Below are 20,579 nucleotides of genomic sequence, written 5' to 3' on the forward strand. Positions count from 1 at the left end.
ACAAATATGTTTACATAGTAATAAATACTCTAAATATAATTCATCTGATGCAAAAAGCCTAATCCTTGGACTAAAAAAAAGCACAGTCAGTTTAAAAAGTACCTTGCCGATGACATCATTGCGGCTCAGTCGGTCCTTGTCCATGACGGTGATGATGATGGTGGTTTCTCGGAGCACGTGTGCAGGAACGTCAAAGGGGAAGGACTCATTAAAGACAGGATTCAAGCAGCGCTTAATGGTAATTGTCTTTTTCTTTTCCACACGCTTGTCTTTGTGCATGAGCCACACCTTTACATAGGGATCTGCATATCAGAGAAGCGGAGAATAAAACTGCTGCAAATCTTCAAACATGAATGTAAGCACACATCTGGACCTTCTGTTACAAGGATATTTTTAGACTTCCATGAAATTTTCTGTGAAACCTTGGTCAAGTTTATGAAATCATAGCTGAGTGAAAGTGGATCAGTTGTTTAACACTGTCAGAATGAGCAATGAGAGGATAGGAAAGGAGAAGGAAGGAAAGGGAAGGAGAGGAAAAAAGAGGAAAGGAGAGGGAAGAAGAGGATAGGAGAGGGAACGAGTGGAACGGACACTGGTGCTTGAGACTGCAGATGAGTTTTGATGAAACGCTACGGTCTGTGAGATGGAGGCAAATCAAGACAAAATCAATCGCGAAAATGAGAATCACTCATGTATAGAAAAGCAAAAAGAGAAGGAAGAATGTAAGTCGATGCATGTTGATTACATAATTACTGCCTATATGTTTACCTGATGTGCCTCCGATGTCCATGGCTTTAAGGTTACGTGCTTTTATAATGTTAACAGTGATGGTGTTAGCAGTAGGATTATAACACAGAGACACGAGCAGATCTCCTCGACTCCCCTACAAATCAATCGCACAAATATCCATCTAGTTAATAATCACACCAAGACTGCAATGCTTCACAAAGAATGATGCTGTGTAAAAGAACTGATTGCTATTATTAACTCCTAATTTCTGTTAAAACATATAGTTAATTCATACATCTATAACTCGAATTAATCAAGATCACATTCCACTCAAGCCACTCACACTGCCGTCACTGCACGGTTTCAGGTCCTTCCAGAAACTCTGGTGTTGGCCCAGCTCCACCTTGTTTAGTGGAATAGACACCTCTCCTATAGGGTCATTCCTGCTGAAGCGGTCATAATCCAGTACCTGCAGGTAAAGAGTGCGCTCTCGCACCTTCTCATACGGGAACCCTGCACAAGCAGATTGAACTGATATGTCACTCAGATATCTACAGTCAAATACAAGGTTTTCAGCGTTTCTTTGGGAACATAGCTAGAAGAAAAGTTGAGTGGAAAAGTTTGCATCCCCTTTGGTTTATATTCCCAGAAAATCTCACTAAAATTCCAAGATGCTAAAAATGAAAGTGTGTATGCATTTATATAACCCAGAATACGATGCAAAACGTGCAGTAAAACTTCAGGAATAAAAAAAGTTTTGATATGACCCCAATCTCCAGAGGTGGCTGTGCATGATATCTTGCAGAGTTAGAAGAGATAGAATAACATTACAACTAAAAGAAACCAAAAGCTCCTCAGAGGATATGAAAAATGCCAGAGGCAGTTCTAAAGAGGCAGAAGGGAGCAAACAAAAAGTAATTAGAGAATATTTAGAGTCAGTAAAGGAGTTTTCTTAGGCTGCTGTTTTTCTTGTACTTTGCTAAGTCTGCTGTAACACTGAGGGGGGAAATCTCTGACTCCGAGCTGGTGTTGTGAGGTGTTGAGCCCTTCATCATACCAAATGAATACACACATCAATATTCAATTTACAGAACAGACTGGACGTGCCAGATGATGGTTATATGTACGCTTGTTACAAAATAAAAGTAATATAGAGTGTACAAAAAACTAGTCATAGTCTTAGGTAAGCAGAACTGCATAAACTGCAGGTTATATACAATATGTAATTGTAGTTTTGCGGTTAAATGGACGACTACATGGCAGTTTTCCTTTTTGTTCAATTTATTATCATCCTTTTGTGATGAGGTGCATCACCGCTCTCATGAACATGTGTAAGAGCTCTTGAATATAATCTGGTAGGATAGTTCAGGCATATGATCAGAACTTTAATATAGCGAAGGCAGCCGGAAATCCAGCTTGCAGTGCTTTTCTTGCTTCTCCTGCTGAGACACACTCCTTCATTACACTCTTTTATCCGACCCCCCAGTGATGGGCGATGAGCGCTCAAGGTGGGCCTCAAATTTCAAGAATGAGTCACAGTCACTGAAAGTACATCAAGGTCTATCTCTGTATGCAGGACAGCTTTACTAATCTCCCCCGAGCTCTGCATTTCATTATGCATTGCTGCTAACAGCTCTGTTATTTATCCCTTGCCCAGTGCCAGTTCCTCTAATCTGTGCTCCAATATAGTAAAGACACTCTTCCTTTTCCACAGAGTTGAACAGCTGAAACTTCTGCCTACTTCTGTGCTGCCTATTTCTGTTCATGCCCTGACAATACAGTAATGGAGATTTTTTTTTTCTTTTTAGAAGTCTCTGCTGCTATGTTTGCTCCTCACTTCTCACAAGTTCAGAAAGAAACCACTCTGGAAGTTCTGCACGAGTGTTAGTATCTGCTTCATGCACCTTAATCCAGAGCTTCTACTTAAGAAAAAAAAAAAAAAAACCTTTTTAAGAAAGTTAAAAAATAATAGTTGAGGTGACAATTGAGATTTATTTGACCTATATGGAAGGTTTCCCTGTTCATAAAAATCTTCAGAACAAATGAGTTTATGCTTTCCAGTTCCTCAGTAAGACAGTTCTGGTACTAGTATAGTTTCCAGAAGAAGAGAAATGATTCTATATCAGGTAGTGCTCAAAGAACCAGACAAAATCTGTGGTAAAATTTATGGTATTCTTGGTAAATCCCTTATGCAGAACAACTTACATACATCTCACAGCTGAGGGTTAAGGGCCTTGCTCAAGGGCCCAGGGGTAGCAGCCTGGGCAGTGGTGGGATTTGAACACACAACCTTCCAAGCAGTAGTGCAAAGCCTTAAACAAGGGATGTCCAATTTTATCCACAATGAGCCGGTGTGGTGCAGGTTTTCATTCCAATCAGGCAGAAGCCACACCTGATTCCACCTGTTTAATCAACTCATCTTGGCTTCCAATAGACTCAGGTGTGGCTTCTGCTCGGTTGGAATGAAAACCTTTTACCCTTTAATCCCAGCGCAACATGCAGCTCAAGAGGAACGCTTATAAACTGAAATGAAAGGAATCAAACTGACAAACCTTCAAACAGGAAAGTCTCGTTCCAGTGAGGATTGAGGTTCTTCCTCTTCACTTTGGTTTCCAGTTTGTGCTTTTTGTCAGGTAGAAGGTAGATTTTTACAAAGGGGTCAGAGGTGCCAGAGAAATCCTTAGCAGGCAGGTCTTGACCTTTTAGTATTTTGACCGTGAGAGTAGAGTCCTGGAAGCTGTAGCCGACACTGAACTGAATCCTACCCAGCTTCTCACTGATCGGGCCTTCATGATCCTCATCCGAACCAGGAGACAACTGAAGCGAAAAACCACACCCACCCCCACACACACACAGTCATTTATGTAATCAGAGATGTGCAGTAAACAGTAATTACATCAGTTAGGATAGAGTGCTTTGAAAGAAACACTGTGTAATTAAGGTGTAACTGAAGTAGATTTACTCAATAGTTGTTTTGAATTGAAAAACAGCAGCATTAGTATCTCTGAATCTGGTATTGGTCAAACCACACACACACAATTCCTGTGGCATTATATAAGAAAGATGGTCAATAAGAGGCTCAGGGTTTTTGGTGGACAAACTGAAGCCATCACAATCTGATCTCTGAAAACCAAAGCAAAGACATGAGGCACCCAATCCACAGCCCACCATCTTACCATCACCATGTCTCCAGTGAGCGAGTTAGCGAGGTCAGAGACAGAGGAGTGTCCATCAGCATCTGGTGGCTGACCCTTAGGACTGTTTGCTGGTTTATTACCCATATTCCTACTGCACAGAGACAGGCAGAAATAAGGAAGAAGAAAAACAGAAAGAGAGAGAATGAGAGTGACTTTTTATACAAGGAAGGATCCTCTTTTAGTGCGAGTCTTATCTCACAGTTGCTCAAACTGTTCACCCACTGAACAGACCCGGCATGGAAAATTACAATTTTAGACAAATTTCTTCTACAAGATTACATAATGTGCAATATTTTCTCTCTGAGCTACACGTGCTTTAGACAACAAGCATGTGATGGACATTTGAACAAGATTATGCTTAGCAAAAAAAAAAAAGCAATAATACAAATGAGTGAAAATCCAAAAACTATTAGATTGCAGCAAGCACCTTACATTCGTTTACATTCTTACACTCACAGACAACCATTAAAGTATAAAGCATGATCAAATTATAAATGCAATTAACAAGAAAACATTTGTACCACAAACAGGCATTGAACAAAATCCAACCACGCAACACACATCATCAGATATACAAACAGATTAAAGACTTTACAGTCAGATGTGTTAATTTTTGGACCATGAGTAAATAAAGGTACGAGGAGGCTGACGGACGTCACACACAGATGTGCAGACAGCAAACTTATAAAGAGATGAGACCTGTCAAACTGTAAGAATGCATTATTCTCTAACAGCAGGAGAGAAGCTGCTAGAATAAGCAGTATAAATATGGAGTGTGTCTTTGTCTTACAGGGCGAGAGAGAAGCCAAAGTAACACACTCACTTTACAGCGAACTAGGCAACAGAGCCAAACCCTGCAAAAAAAAAACCCTAATGATATGAAACAGTGTAAATGAGAGAGACAGAGTCCACAAGAGTGAGAGAGATAGACCACATATAAAACACAGACCAGGTGATGCACAGTGAGAGACAACAGAAATGATGAGTAACAGAGAAAGACAGCAACAAAGAGAGAGACGCAGGGTGAAAGTGAGACAGAAAAATGCAACAGCAACAAGACAATGGGTGGACAATTCAGACAGCAACTGCAGGGAAGAGAAAGACAGGAAAAAGAGAAAGTTCTCTGTCAGAAATAGATGCAGCATATTATTAGCATGACTACGGACTACAGAGTCAAATGAAACCAGAAGAGAGACAACGACTACACCAGTGCTGAGTTATCAGAAGAGAAGAGCTGCAAGAGAGGAATAAGAGCAAGAGAAGGAAGGAGAGCAAGAAGCCTGGAAACATAAGAAACGCTTAATACAGTCAGTCAGATAAAGAATAAACAAAGGAAAAAGAAAAGAAATTAAAAAAAAAAAGTAAACCAAACCAAGAGCATACAGAAAGTTAAGCAAAATAGAGTGTATGCTGGAAAAGAGAGCAGAAGGAGAGAGAAACAAGATTGAAGATTAGTTTGACAAAGAAAAAAAGAAAGGCCAGGATGAAACATTTTCTTTTCTCAGATTAGACAGAGAGAGAGAGCTAGAAAGACACAGAGAGCAAGAGTGAAATTTAAATGCAAACATAGAAGGAAACAATAAGAAAGCTATAGAGAAAGAGTGAAGTCTTGAAGAAACAAAGAACAGAGACAGACACAGTTGGCGAACGGACGGACGGACGGACAGGTGGGACATTACAGTCAGGGGACGATCTTTAGAATGGTGGGGAGATGAGGAAAGAAGAGAGAAATGAGAAATCTAGTTCAATTTCGTTAATATCGGATCAGATGCTAAGAATTCATTCGCGTCGCTAGATGGACCCCAACAGTCTAAAGAAATTAGGACGGGGCCGAAGTCCACACTCAGGACAGGGGTGCCGGTACACGAGCGGCTTTTTTGGACCGAGTTTCACAGTAGAAACTCAGATTGTCTGTCTGTCAACATGTTTTATCTGCCAACATGGATATTAAAGCTTGATAGAAAATGTTCTCTCAGTGTAGCAGTATTTTGTTGTTCATGAATTCACTTATCAATGAAGACACACAGACGTACCCATATAATTTAAAAACACGCACATGAAGCAAGCAAAGTGAGACAAGCAGAGACTGAGGACAACACTGAAAAACACACAACACCAACAGACAAACACAAAGACAGACACACAAAGAGTGGTGTAACAGCCTGGGGAAAGGCTGAGATAAAATGCTCAGCTAGCAGATGCCAGGTAATATTTGGCATTTATGTTAATTAGTGAGTAATTGGTTAAGTGCATAATTGAGTGCTGCACAGTATGGTGGATTGGATAATCAGTTGCTAAGTGGTTAGGTGATTTGTTAATTGGTTAGTGTAATTGATTTTTAGTGACATTGAGCTAAGTGAAATCTGATGAGAGAGTGAAGAGGTGAAGTGAAACAGAAAGGGAAAGATAAAGAGCAGTGCGAGGTGTTTGAAAGCTGACCTCCAAACTATGGAATAAAACAGAAAGCAAGGGAACGAAGGTGAGAAACAGACACCTGAGAAACTGAGGTGACCAAGCGAATCTGCACTAAGGGCTGTATAATTCACTGTGCCTGAAGTATTGTTCATAATAAAGGTAATGTCCTCTAGGATAGGAGTTCCAGACTCCAGCTGCTCATGGGCAGAATCTGGTGTGTTAGAAGAAAGAAACAAACATTTGTGTAGGACTGAAACCTTCCAGTACTGGAGTATGTTATATGTGAAGGAAATCAGTTCTAAATATAAATATTTAGGTAGAAATGCCAAAATGTACAAAGTGCAGGAAGGTAAAAGGCACTTGTGACTATAAACATTGAATAGCACTGGCTTATATTTGTTTGTAAATGCACAGCAGGTCTCAGAAAAAAATATAGCTAAAAAGCAATAATGTAGTAATGAACAGAGATGATTCAGAGGGAGTGGTGAGAAAGAGTGAGCGACAAAAGAAATCACACAGAACGAAAATACAAATTCATGGAAGGTAATGTAACTTTCATTTGATCAGACAGCAGTTCTAACAAATCCCCAGAAACTATTAAACTAAGAAATATGTTTCTAATTATTCAGGATTCTGAATTAATGAATATGTCTTCGAAACAGCTGAGCAGTCAGGGGCATGAAGAGCCAGCAGTAGGGGGCAGAATGATCTCAAATTCCCCAGAACACTTCTGTTCATCCCATCACTCCCAGCTCAAAAGTAGGCTGTTGGCATAGCAACCAATGGGTAGAGTGGAGTGTACATGAGTGAGTGTGTGAGAGGAAAAGTGTGTGTGTGTGTGTGTGTGTGTGTGTGTAGAGGGTTTGGGAAAATGTGGGGCGAAGCAGCAGACAGACAGTTACAGAACAAACACACCAGACAAGGAGAGGATATATGACAGGTACAGGTGAGAGCCTCGGTAACACACACACACGCATGGACAGGGGAACACGCATTCAGAGGCAGGCGGCTGGGCCATTTATTGTTCACCGTGACCTGTTATACTATCCTGCTGTTACCTGCCCTGTGGGCTGCATGTGGCCCCCCGCACCGACACAGCAGAGGGTAAAGTGGGCAGAACAGCCTCGGCTGCAGGGCTGCAGAAAGACGCGAAAGACAAAGCCATCCCTCCCTTCTTCCCACCCTCCCTCCCTCCCTTCCACCATCTCTCCATCCCTTTATCTGCTTTCGAGATATCCCAATAACAAGTCAATGGCAATATTATAGAGCAAGCACTCACACACAGAAATGCACTCCTGTTTATTCCACACACCATCTACCATTAATCACACACACACACAGAGTACATACCATTTGCACTAAACCACACTACATATATTACACACACACTTCACTGGGGGAACAATGTCCAAAGCTCATCAGAGTGGAGAGAGAGCATATGAGAGGCGATTACATAACCAACCCACTCCAGCATGTGTGTGTGTTTAGTGAGGATGTGTGAGTGATACGAGTGGCAATTAATGACAAGAAATTACACCTCAAATGTATGTACATCTGACACACATACATTTTCTCTCTCTCTCTCTCTCTCTCTCTCTCTCTCACACACACACACACACACACACATTCCATAACTCCCTAATTAAAGACAATGAACTCTAGCAAACATACAAATTATGCAAAGACATAATATAAACAGCGAATGCAGCTTGGCTACCTGCAATAAAATAAGTGCTTTGAACACTGCCAGGAAATTAAACCATATCCAAAACTGTAATCTGTTAAATAATCCAACATTCCATAGAAATCTCTTTCTTGGATTATTTATAGACTGTAATTAACTGGGACTGATAATCAGCACCTGTGTGAACTTTGAACTGGGGGTAGCCGTGGCTTCTTATCAGCAGTTGAACAAACGTTAATCATCATAAAGTCCTGATTCACTTCTTCATGCATTTTAAACTTCTAATACTAATTATCTATCCTGAGTGACCAATGAATTAAAAAAATAATAATATTTTACTGACATAAGTTGATTATTCACTGAATTCCAGACGTCATTGGGCAGCATGAACAAAGCCCCACTTATATCCAAGTTCAAAAATCGAGGTTCTAATTAAGATCCGGTTCTAGCTCAAGGGCCCAACAGTGGCAGCTTAATAGAGCTCTGCTTGGACAGTCGTAGCTCAGTGGATAATCCGGTTCCCAAACTTTAGGCTAGTTTCATGTCTTTTGTATTTAACTGGAATGGAAATTTAGCTGAAATTTGTCAACGCTGGATAACCTGGAACAGTTGATGGTATGTCTAAAACCGCACAACATGAGCTGCTAGCCTGTATGCTTGATAACTGTGTTTCTGATTCTCAACTGTCTATTACAGGGCTACTCTTGGAAAAAAAAAATATGGTCATAACAGTGGAGAACGCAAGAATGGAAAAAATATGATCTTGACGTGATACTGAAAAAAAAACACTAACCTTTTTATGCAAAGAAATTTCAAGAAAACAGACATACCAATTACAAAATCATACAAAAGCACAGACTGAACTATTGTGATCTATGGTTTCAGGGTGGAAGATCCACTCAGAAAACAAACCTGCACATGTTAAGAGTCTTTGCATGCAGTTTCTTTTAGAAAAACTAAAGGATTAGGAACAGTCTGATACATATAAAGCAGAACTAAGAGCTTTAATTATAATTAGTCTGAAGTTGTATTACAAATTTTCTCAGTAAAATACAGCACAAAGTGTTCAAAGCCCAAGAGCTTGGTCTCAAAGCCACTCCAGAGTCCAGCACTCCAAAGCAAAGCCAAATAAGAATAAATCAAATTATCGGACAAAAACATTTGGAATTGCAGAGCAACGATACTAAAACACGACCCACATTACAGCGGTGTAGGGCCTTCTCTGTGAATCTCTCCAACACAAGGCAGTTATTCTAACCAATTTAGTAAGCGAAAGCCCAGCCAACGAACAGTGCGCACACACACATATACAGATATACACAGATTTCGGCTGTCTAGACAGATTTTGTGATCAGTATAACAGCGGTGAGGTTGTAAGAAAGGTGGCTTACTAATTTTCACCATCAAAAAACTTTCAAAAAAATTAAGGAAAATATTTGATTTCTTTGAATTACAGAGAGAAAAAAGAGAATAATCTTTTCTCTGAGACCAAAAAAAAACAACACAAAACTAAGGAACTTCCCCAAAGCAGCACTTCTTACATCTATACAAGTTACAAGTATTCACTTTAGATCAATCAACATACAGACATATTGACTTGATAAATCTATAACTCTGTACTATTCACTGTTTTCAGGAGGAAAATATACACAAGTCATCACAGTGAGCTGGCAGGTTTGTTGTTTCTTGCCTTGGCTGTCTTCCTTCAAAAATCACAGTGTATAGAGTCTAACTAACGCACTCAATCTGACTAAACATGTCTAAAACATTCCTAGATATCTGTGATTTTTCTCACACAATGGATGTCACAATTGGATCCAGCTTGGATTTCGCTAGCAAAAAGGATATCAGCCTAATGTGTAAAACTTGCACAATAATACTCAATACACACAAAATAACATTCTACATTTTCTGCATCTCCTCTTTTAAACATTTGAAGGCTCCAGCCCAGAGGAGTTAGTGTTAAATCTATAATGAACTCAGATGTAATTTATGAGTTGTTCAGGAGCTCCTGGTTACATGACTTCACATGTCTGTATACAACTGTAGAAAGGACATTATTAATAATCGTAATAGTTCATGATTATTCACACTCTCTGGTGTTTATAATGATTTATAATCACACTCTCCGGTGTCTCCCAGATGAGAATGGGTTCCCTTTTGAGTCTGGTTCCTCTCAAGGTTACTTCCTCTAAGAGAGTTTTTCCTCACTACAGTCACCTCAGGCCTGCTCATTACGGAGAAATAATTTTTGTTCAGTAACTTATATACACTATATTGCCAAAAGTATTCGCTCACCTGCCTTGACTCGCATATGAACTTAAGTGACATCCCATTCATAATCCATAGGGTTCAATATGACGTCGGTCCACCCTTTGCAGCTATAACAGCTTCAACTCTTCTGGGAAGGCTGTCCACAAGGTTTAGGAGTGTGTTTATGGGAATTTTTGACCATTCTTCCAGAAGCGCATTTGTGAGGTCACACACTGATGTTGGACAAGAAGGCCTGGCTCTCAGTCTCCGCTCTAATTCATCCCAAAGGTGTTCTATCGGGTTGAGGTCAGGACTCTGTGCAGGCCAGTCAAGTTCATCCACACCAGACTCTGTCATCCATGTCTTTATGGACCTTGCTTTGTGCACTGGTGCACAGTCATGTTGGAAGAGGAAGGGGCCAGCTCCAAACTGTTCCCACAAAGTTGGGAGCATGGAATTGTCCAAAATGTCTTGGTATGCTGAAGCATTCAGAGTTCCTTTCACTGGAACTAAGGGGCCAAGCCCAGCTCCTGAAAAACAACCCCACACCATAATCCCCCCTCCACCAAACTTTACACTTGGCACAATGCAGTCAGACAAGTACCGTTCTCCTGGCAACCGCCAAACCCAGACTCGTCCATCAGATCGCCAGATGGAGAAGCGCGATTCGTCACTCCAGAGAACGCGTCTCCACTGCTCTAGAGTCCAGTGGAGGCGTGCTTTACACCACTGCATCCGACGCTTTGCATTGCACTTGGTGATGTATGGCTTGGATGCAGCTCCTCGGTCATGGAAACCCATTCCATGAAGCTCTCTGCACACTGTTCTTGAGCTAATCTGAAGGCCACATGAAGTTTGGAGGTCTGTAGCGATTGACTCTGCAGAAAGTTGGCAACCTCTTCGCACTATGCGCCTCAGCATCCGCTGACCCCGCTCCGTCAGTTTACGTGGCCTACCACTTTGTGGCTGAGTTGCTGTCGTTCCCAAACACTTCCACGTTCTTATAATACAGCTGACAGTTGACTGTGGAATATTTAGGAGCGAGGAAATTTCACGACTGGATTTGTTGCACAGGTGGCATCCTATCACAGTTCCACGCTGGAATTCACTGAGCTCCTGAGAGCGACCCATTCTTTCACAAATGTTTGTAAATACAGTCTGCATGCCTAGGTGCTTGATTTTATACACCTGTGGCCATGGAAGTGATTGGAACACCTGATTCTGACTATTTGGATGGGTGAGCGAATACTTTTGGCAATATAGTGTATCTGTAAAGCTGATGTTCATTGTTAAAAATGGTATACAAGTAAAATTGAATTAAAATTGAAAAATGTCCATGATGCACCTCTGCTGTTAAATCATGAGCAAAACAAAGAAATTACCTAATTAAATCACAGCACTAAAAATAAATGTATACAGTACATAACTCACTAAATAATTCAGCAATTAGTTATTCACCTTCATTTTTAGCTTGTGTGATCTCACAGAGACTCATGTGGCTGATGCTGATAATCAAAGAGATAACTCATCCCCTCGTTTGGTAAGCGGTGCATCCTTCAGTGACCACAGTTTCACTTTAATTAGTAGTTTTCAGAGCTGCATATGACAAAAAAAAGATCATTCACAGACCACTACATTTATATTAGTTACAACTTAAACAGTTTTTGCCTATACTGCAAAGAGAAGCAGTTTTATCTAACATGTAAACCTTGAGCTGAACTGTTTGTGCCAGAAAGAAGGAGTGAAACTAAGTGCCCTTGAAAATTGAACAGCCTTTTACTTCACAGGCACCAGAAAAAAAATGACCAATGAACCATAACAAACTGTTTGAGATCCTTTTGTGTGTGTGTGTGTGTGTGTGTGTGTGTGTGTGCAGGGGAGAGTTAGAGCATGCCTTTTGTTCCCGATGGAAGTCGCTTCCACCAACATTTTACCCTTTTTGATGAGAGGTGTAATCTGCGACTGGTGTGAAGCAAAGTGTGTATGAGGGAAGCTAACATCCTCATGCACCCACACTGCTGGAGGAACACACTTCCAATATACTTATGCAGTGTGTCCTGTGTAATTCTTTACCCATTTGGATTTCTCCACATTCGGTGGTGGTGTACCCTGGAATTAATTATGGACTTAATTGGAATAATATATCTAAAATTTGATGGTGTATGATATTTTTTTACTGCTTTGGTCGCAACTACAACTTCATGTGTTCTGGGTTATGTCTTCATCAACTTTGAACATCTGGATTCAACATTTTGACAGAATTACCTTCGACCCTGTGCAGTTTCTCAGACCCTGCTGATGAACAGAAAGATGCTACCACCATCACGCTTCACTGACTACAGACTTCAGGGTGATCAGCAGCTTTGATTTTTTTGCCAAACACAGCACTTTATGGAGAAAAGTTTTCTGTCTCCAGGGAATCCGTTTCCACCTTCTTGCTGAACTCAGTATAGGATTTCAAAATGGTACATCTTATTTTCTTCTGTGTGAGCTGTGGATCTCTCCAGCTGCTTCAGAGTTGTTTCTGTAACAATGTTCTTACAACTAAAGTTTGGTGAACAGCCTCCTCTAAAGAGGTGAATGACAGAATGGAGAGAAGGGTTCTTACACTTAAAATATGAGCCTAAATTTTAGTGTCATATTTAATACTAACACCCAAACAACTGTGAATTAGAAAGAAAGAAGAATTATTTACAAAAACTGTAGTACCTCAATGGATAAAGAAGTTAGAAGGTAAGGATTTCAAATTGCAGGACTGCTGGGGAGCCACTTGGGCTGTTGAACAAAGCTATTAAACCTCAACATCTCAGCTCAATGTTTGTACTGTTAGCTTCCTCAGAGTCATATCTGGATATGCAGCACCTGTCTACTGAGTCAAATGTACTATTACTATTACTAATGTAATAATTCCAAACTTGATTGTCTCAACTCCCCTGGTCTTGAAGCTGGAATTCAATTCGGAAAGACGACAACTGCTTTTAGGTCACATACTTATTGTGTGGACTGTATCAAATGTCCATCCAGAAATAAACTTAAGGCAAAGATATCATTAGGAAAAAAAGGTGTTGAATGTTCAGGCTAGAATTTCTATATAAATATATCAAATCAGCAACCATAACAGTGGAGAGCATTTCTTACTCCACTAAATGAGATAACGTCGATTAAGAGGAGTTTGTTTCATTTACTACAGCCAACAATAGATGTTCAAACCAGAGAAGAAATTCCACCGAGGCATTAAGAGTTGAAATTCGATTAACAGTAAAGCGTGTCATAACCACACGGTCCGAGACTACACAGGTACACATCACCGCGCTTCACTAAACTGAATCATTATCTAAGACACTGCTGGCTTTCTAACTTTCCTTAAACATGATTTTTTTATTGATTGGATGGATAGGTTGAAAATACCTAAAGACTGTAATTTATGCATATAAGATCGGTATAGAATTTAAACATACAAGATCGTTACCGAATATTACATAACATTAAATGCAGTTTTTATGTAATTATTCTTTCAAATTTGTTCAGCCGTATTAAGTCAGCAGCAGTTTTGACTACAAAGACTGATAGAAATTATAGAAGCATCTTGAAAGCATTCGTCGGGCTGCAAGGACAAACTGTCCAACTTTAAAATGTCATGAGAAAGCTGCACTTTGTGGTGGTGAAAAAGATTAAAATTTTAATATTAATGTCTCAAATTTTATTATTTGCATAGTCCAATAATTAACATTCTCACTCACTTTTGAAAGTAAAGTAAGGTACCATACATTCAATCAAACTAGGTGAACGTTGATAGCTTACAACTGCAAACAATTTGCACAGCCGTTTCACCAGCCACCCAGTTACACCATATAGTTTGTCACATATAACTGCAATAACTGGTGGACTATTGCTTCATTTGGAGGTTTAATATATAACTCATTTGCACTTGTTCACAGGTTCCGTCTTAACTTCCCTCTTTCTGGCATTTGGCAGATGCTCTTTTCCAGATCAGCGTACATTTTTTACAACTGAACAACTGAGGGTTACTAGCCTTAGGCAATGAATCAGTACACACACTGATTCAAACATTGCATAACTAGGCATTAGTTAGGCAGTGTATGTGTGTGTGTACTGATTCATTAGTCTCTGGTCCTGTACTTCTCTGGTTTAAGGGCTCCATCTCATGCCTTTTTTTGGAGTGGGCAAATCAAACATTGGTTCTGGCCATTTTCACATATCTTTTGACAGAACTCTCAAAAAATCAGATATTTGATCAATTGTCCAAGTGAACTATCTTCTTTTCTGACAAGAACCCAGTTTTATAAATGACCCTCATTAAAATGATGTTAAATGAACTCTACTGAGAAAGAAATAGAAACAATAGTGCAGACTTTAGACCCTGATGTTCCCAGGATGTCTAATCAGTCCATCTACTGGCTACTATGACAATTCCATGCAAATCCTACAAATATACGAAGCATGATTAATCCTACAATCACTCATTCTTTAGATATAATGAGATATAACAGATGGATATAATGCTAATAATAATAATAATAATAATAATAATAATTTAAGATGGACAGACACATGAACCCAAAAACATAAACCCAGCATGTTTAACAGCATAAAACTCCAGTAATTTACCTTCTCAAATAAATATGCGCATGCATGGCTGGTGTTGCAAGTATGATCCTCAGAGAGAATGCATAAGACGTGTCTATAAAATCACACCTCACCACATACCTAACCAATCAGAGAACATTTGCAAATAATTTGGTGTGCTTAGAGAGGAAGAATAACATGAAACCAAGCCAAATAAAAAAATGTATATATATAATGTCCCAAAGAAAATTAACTAGTTGTAAAAAAAAAAAAAACAGCCTTAGCTCAGAGAGTTACTCGACTACATTTAAAGATCCTCCTGTGAGCACCAAGTCATGAGGTTTGATTCTCAGAAAAAGACGCTGCTGAGACAATACAGATGTAATAAAAAGTACCCAAAATATCACCCTCCTGCATGCACCAGTAGACAGATGTAGGCAGTGTGTCCCGGAAAGCTGTATCCTATTTCAGTTCTGTTGAACAGACACAGTGCTCGTGGTGTTCAGTGTCAGGACAGTAATGGAAACATGACTCAATCTGTTATATACTTATTCTAGCCTTAATCCAATACTCGCTAATTATTTTCATAAAGTTTCTTCATTCAGGATAAAGAGGTGTAAACTGAGTTATGCAGTATACATTGCTTGAACAATTTATTAGGAACACCATTAAAGATTTTCTGAAAAACCATAATTCAGCAGCTCAGAGCATCAGACTGAGGGGGAAAGTGACCTCAGTGACCTTGACCATGGCTTGATTTTACACTAGAGAATGTAGTGTGAATGGACACACCATTTTAATGACAGAGAAGGAGAATAGACAAACTCGTTAAAACTGACAGGAAGAATACAGTAACTCAGATAATCACTCTTTGCAACAGCTGTAAACAGAGAAGAATCTTCAAATGCACAGCATCACCAAGTTTCAGAATTTGGTTCCTAATAATTTGGTCATTGAGTGTTTTTTTTTTTTTTTTTTTAGCACATAACATCTCATATCACTTTGAAACTCAAACCTTGTCATGAAGCATGCTCATGAACTGAAGCCTTTTCAGCTAAGTGAATTGAAACTGGTTAATCGGATAATGTGGATCTGAATCCAAAAACCCTTTTACACAAAAACAGAACTCTGAAATACTAGAAAACTCAAATCCTTGACTTGTTCGTGTTTTCGTTTTTTTTTTAATAAAGCTTTCAGCTCTTCACCTAAATCTGTTTGATCTTCCAATTCACATGTAGGTTCACAGACACACAATATTCCAGTGTGATTTTTGTTATCTATGATATGACATGGGAATTTAATCCCATCCTAAGCAATCCTAACCATGCAACACCACAAAACAACCAGAACACACAGATACAAAAACATACACACTGACACAGTTTCTAATTGTTTTATATTTTACATTTCATGTATAATTCTGTCATTTATGATGTCTGGTTTTCTTGTGAGATTCTGTGCTGCACTGCTCTACATGTAATTCTGTGCAAAATCAATAAATGTAATCATGTAATGCATAACTTAATCCTGCTCAAGCTACTGAGAATACTGATCCCCTCAGTCTTACATGAGCGCTGACTGAAAAAGCCTTTTCCCTACTGCAGCCATTCAGTCTAAATACCATCATCACTGTGGGTGTTTCAGCCCAGAGCCCCTGTAGTACTGACCAAATCAAACTGCAAAACGGCTAAAGCTCTTTGCGTACGAGTGAATTTCTATTGTATTGTTAAAAGCAGCTTAATGATCTTCACTGTTATGATATGAACAATAATTATGCTTATTTGAAAATTAGTATAGCGCTCTCTCTCCCCCTCTCTCTCCTCCAGAATCAGTGGTTAGTAGTTTCTAATTAGACAAGTCTCTTTAATAAGACTCCACCTAAGCTTAAATTACAACAAGCCACAGAACACAACTTTAAACACACTGGTCATAATTAACAATTTATTAGATATGGACTGGTTTCAAAGTTATTGACGCATATGTGTGTGTGTGTGCGCACATTTAGCCTTTTTTGAGAGCACATTGTCTCACAATGACACACTAATCTTAAATGTCCTCACATTAAAAAACAGTGTTTTTTTTTAGTTAAGGTCGAGGTTGTGGTTTGGTTTAATCGTAGGCGTAGCATTCATTAGCTACAATAATCGTTATGTCAATGGAAGGTCGTCAGAAAGATAGAAAAACGTTTCTCCCTCTGTGTGTGTGTGTGTGTGTGTGTGTCTGTGCACGCACAAATGCAATGCATCACGTTCGCTGATTCTGTCTGTTAGATGATAAAATTGCTTCACATTATACACTCTATTTCACACCATATTAGCATAACTGTGATATTATTCTAATGCAGAACGGCCACTGGATTATTCAAGCGCTCTGGGTAATGATTACTAGAATAGCAGCAGCGACCAGCCAGCAGTTTTGTCAACCGTAAAGAAACTTTCCATAAAGAGAGGTTCTTTTCAGCTTTTACCTCAGATTTGCTGGACATGTGTGTGAAAGTGTGTGTTCCTTAGCTTCTCTAGAACATTCTGTCCAGACACTTTCAATGTAAAGACGATGAATCCAATAGACTACAATGCTGTTTTATAGGTTTGCAGAAGACAATAAGACTGCTGTGTGTATTTAATATTAATAGTGTTCTCGTCATCTTAAGTGCATAAGGTTACAGGAGGAACATTAACATCTGAAGCGGTTCACTAAATCACACCCAAGTTCAGGTGGCTTACGGCTTTTCTGAGAGAGACATAAGCATTATTCTTACACGTACACACTAATGTCGGTCCTCTAATGCACTCCTGTTCGGCAAATTGCCCAAACACCGTAAATCTAAAGCATCCCAGCTGTTAGGGACAGAGACGGAGAGGAAGATTATTCATAAGCACTTCAAATAAAACAAGCACCAACAATCACGCCATATAAACACGCTGAGAAACTATTTACACTGCTAGCAAAGAGAGCTGATTAGAAACATCAGCTCATTGTCTTACACACACGTGCATTATTATTTTTTGTTGTTGTTGTCTAGGCTACTGAAAAATGCTTTATTTATAGATGAATGCTTATGTAAGTGGCTGGCATGCAGCTGAATAATGAGACCTCTCGCTGAGTCTTCAGTTTAAATGCACACATATTGTACGTGCCTGCACACCTTAATCCAACACACACCAAAGCAGGGGGAAGTACAGGTAAAATAATGAGGCGAAAGAATAAAGATGGAGCATGCAAGAGAAACAAAATCCAGAATTAGCATTAAAAACGAAAACAGAGGAGTCATAGCAGGAGAGAGGATGAGGGAGAGGAGATAAAAGTGTTGGAAAGCAGACCAAATTAGTTTAATAAATAAATAAATACAAAATAGCTGGATGAATGCTAAAGAGCGTGATGGCTTTAAGTGTGCTGGTGTGAAAAACATAGCCAAATCCCTCGGTGGATGAGCTGTTGCTCACACAGCAACCGGTGGTGTGTGTAAAGCCCCATGTGCCTCAGGTGAAGATTTCATTAGAATGATTAATTAGCTAGATAGCTATTAACGACATAGAACCGTACACCATCCTTAAAAAAGAGGTGTCACCAAGATACTAGACTTGCTTGTTTTCACTGGTTAGTTCTCTTAAATTAGTTTCCTCCTAACAAGTCACTCATTGACAAAAAGCAGTGAAAGAAAGAAAAAGATGATAACACGCGAAAGAGTGAGCCTGAGAAACACGCAAAAGAGCGAGACTGAGAAACACGCGAAAGAGCGAGACTGAGAAACACGTGAAAGAGCGAGACTAGTAGTAGTTTGTGTTACCCAAAGGTGCTACATGTATGTGCACTGATTATCTGTAAATGATCAGTGTAATGTTTTCCATTTTCCTGCTCAGCATGCATATTAATCTTTATAATTATCATCTTCGATTTGGATTTGACATCTTTAGTTTAAAGGTCTTTCATTGACAGTGTATTTTAGGTGAAATTCATTGCTCTGCTCTGGTATTTATCTCTCACTTCATCTGTAACAAAAAAAAGTCGGATACAGCAGCGCTTTAGTACTTTAGAGTGTCAGCTTTCTCATTTCTAGACTCTGCTTAAACACAAAGGATTCAGCAGCTTAACTCTTTTCCCAGGGCCCAAAAATTGGAGTTTGTTCCTGTTTTGTTATTTTCATGTTGATCATTGAATGTCTTTGTCATGTCCCACTCCACAATGGTGGTTAATATGAAGCTCATATGAAAGTAGACACTCAGGACTTTTTGTAGTGTTTCATAAGTATTTCTGTTTTTTCCCCTAGCCTACTAGGGGCAATATATTCGCCAATAGAAAAAAAAAAAGTTATTTTTTATACACAAATGTTTCTATCTGCAAAGTAAATGTTGATATCAAACCCATTTCTGCTCTCTAAAATGGGTCTTCAACCACTAATATTCTGTGTAAGGTTATTGAACAGAGGGGAAATCTCACAGTGAGTCCATATAATTTTATATGTACATCATTCATTCATGAAATGTCCCATTTGTCCATTTCAAATTCCAGTGTACTGGAAATAAGGGCTATAACATTCAAGTTAATATCACCATCACCCTGACATCTTGTAGATCACTAACTAACTGTACAGTGTTTCTGTCTCTGTTACTCTAGAGCTCTCTGTAATATGGTTTTGAATATCACTCAAAAATGGTGAGTGAGAAAATAAGCTGTTTGTTGAAACAGTGAAACCTGAGTTTATTCCATTTTAAGGATCTTTTTTTCTCCAAAATTAAACGTCATTGTAACTGTGCTAGCAAAGTCACCATACGATGTCAGACTGGCGCACAACTTTATCTAACTGTGGGAATTATCATAATATCAGCACCAGAATCCCAAAGCACATCATTTTCCGCAGCAAAATCTTCACATTGCAAGTTTCATCAACCAGTCAGAGTGAATTTAGGCCAATCTTGGCCTAAATAATAAGCACAAGAAGCTTGAATACCAATGTGCTTTAACATATACCAGCTAGCACATCATTGAAAAACATAACATTTTTATCATTATGAAAAGGTCACTGCACAATAAAGCAGATTTGATTGGACATTACTCAAACACACATCTTCAGATCATATTCATTTCTTTTCTATCACACATTCAGGTTACTTCCTTCTCTAGTGGATCCAAAAATTCCAAGAATATAGTATATCTGTATATAAGATAATTTCTGTGATCTTGTGCCGTGTTTTTGCTGTTCATTATGTTATACCTGAATTATCCTACAGTACATGTAGCACCTTTAATGCAGTAAGCCACTGGTTTCATGCAATACAGTGTGGGTTGGTTAAGTGCATGTAAAAGCCTCTCTGCTGCCAGAATGATTGTTCCTACGTATCTTTCAAAGCGTATCTAATATACTCTTTATTAAACAAACTCACGGAAAGGTAATGCCTTTCATATAATTTGCCATCTTGTACACGCATGCACAATCCACCATCCAAATCACATTTCTCACTGTTACATTCCAAAAAATACCTCATGCACACATGCACATGTACATACTCACATGCGCGCGTGCACACACACACACACACACACACACACACACACCAACACAAGCCAGTACCTCTTTTCAGCAGGGGTTTCTTGACTGGGTGGTACCTCCTGTAGGTCAGGTAGATTGGCAAAATCATCCTGCTCAGCCAATCCAATAGCCAGAGAGAGAACCACCATCTTCCCTTCCCTTCACCCCAGGCAAACGTAAGAGGACA

General features: G+C 39.3%; 1 protein-coding gene across 3 annotated transcripts in view; it reads right to left on the reverse strand.

The window, feature by feature from the left end:
- The window catches only part of syt7a (synaptotagmin VIIa), a 113,449-nt gene that overhangs the window by 9,983 nt on the left and 82,887 nt on the right, over nt 1-20,579 (reverse strand). For all 3 annotated transcript variants that reach the window (XM_058408088.1, XM_058408087.1, XM_058408086.1), the window contains 6 exons: nt 20,435-20,551; nt 3,906-4,017; nt 3,282-3,546; nt 1,073-1,242; nt 769-883; nt 103-302 (listed from right to left, as the gene is read on the reverse strand). In XM_058408088.1, the coding sequence (XP_058264071.1) occupies nt 103-302; nt 769-883; nt 1,073-1,242; nt 3,282-3,546; nt 3,906-4,017; nt 20,435-20,551 (979 nt within the window). The remainder of the gene's footprint in view (nt 1-102; nt 303-768; nt 884-1,072; nt 1,243-3,281; nt 3,547-3,905; nt 4,018-20,434; nt 20,552-20,579) is intronic.

Source organism: Hemibagrus wyckioides, linkage group LG14 (genome assembly GCF_019097595.1).
Source record: "Hemibagrus wyckioides isolate EC202008001 linkage group LG14, SWU_Hwy_1.0, whole genome shotgun sequence".
In the NCBI taxonomy this organism is placed as follows: Eukaryota; Metazoa; Chordata; class Actinopteri; order Siluriformes; family Bagridae; genus Hemibagrus; species Hemibagrus wyckioides.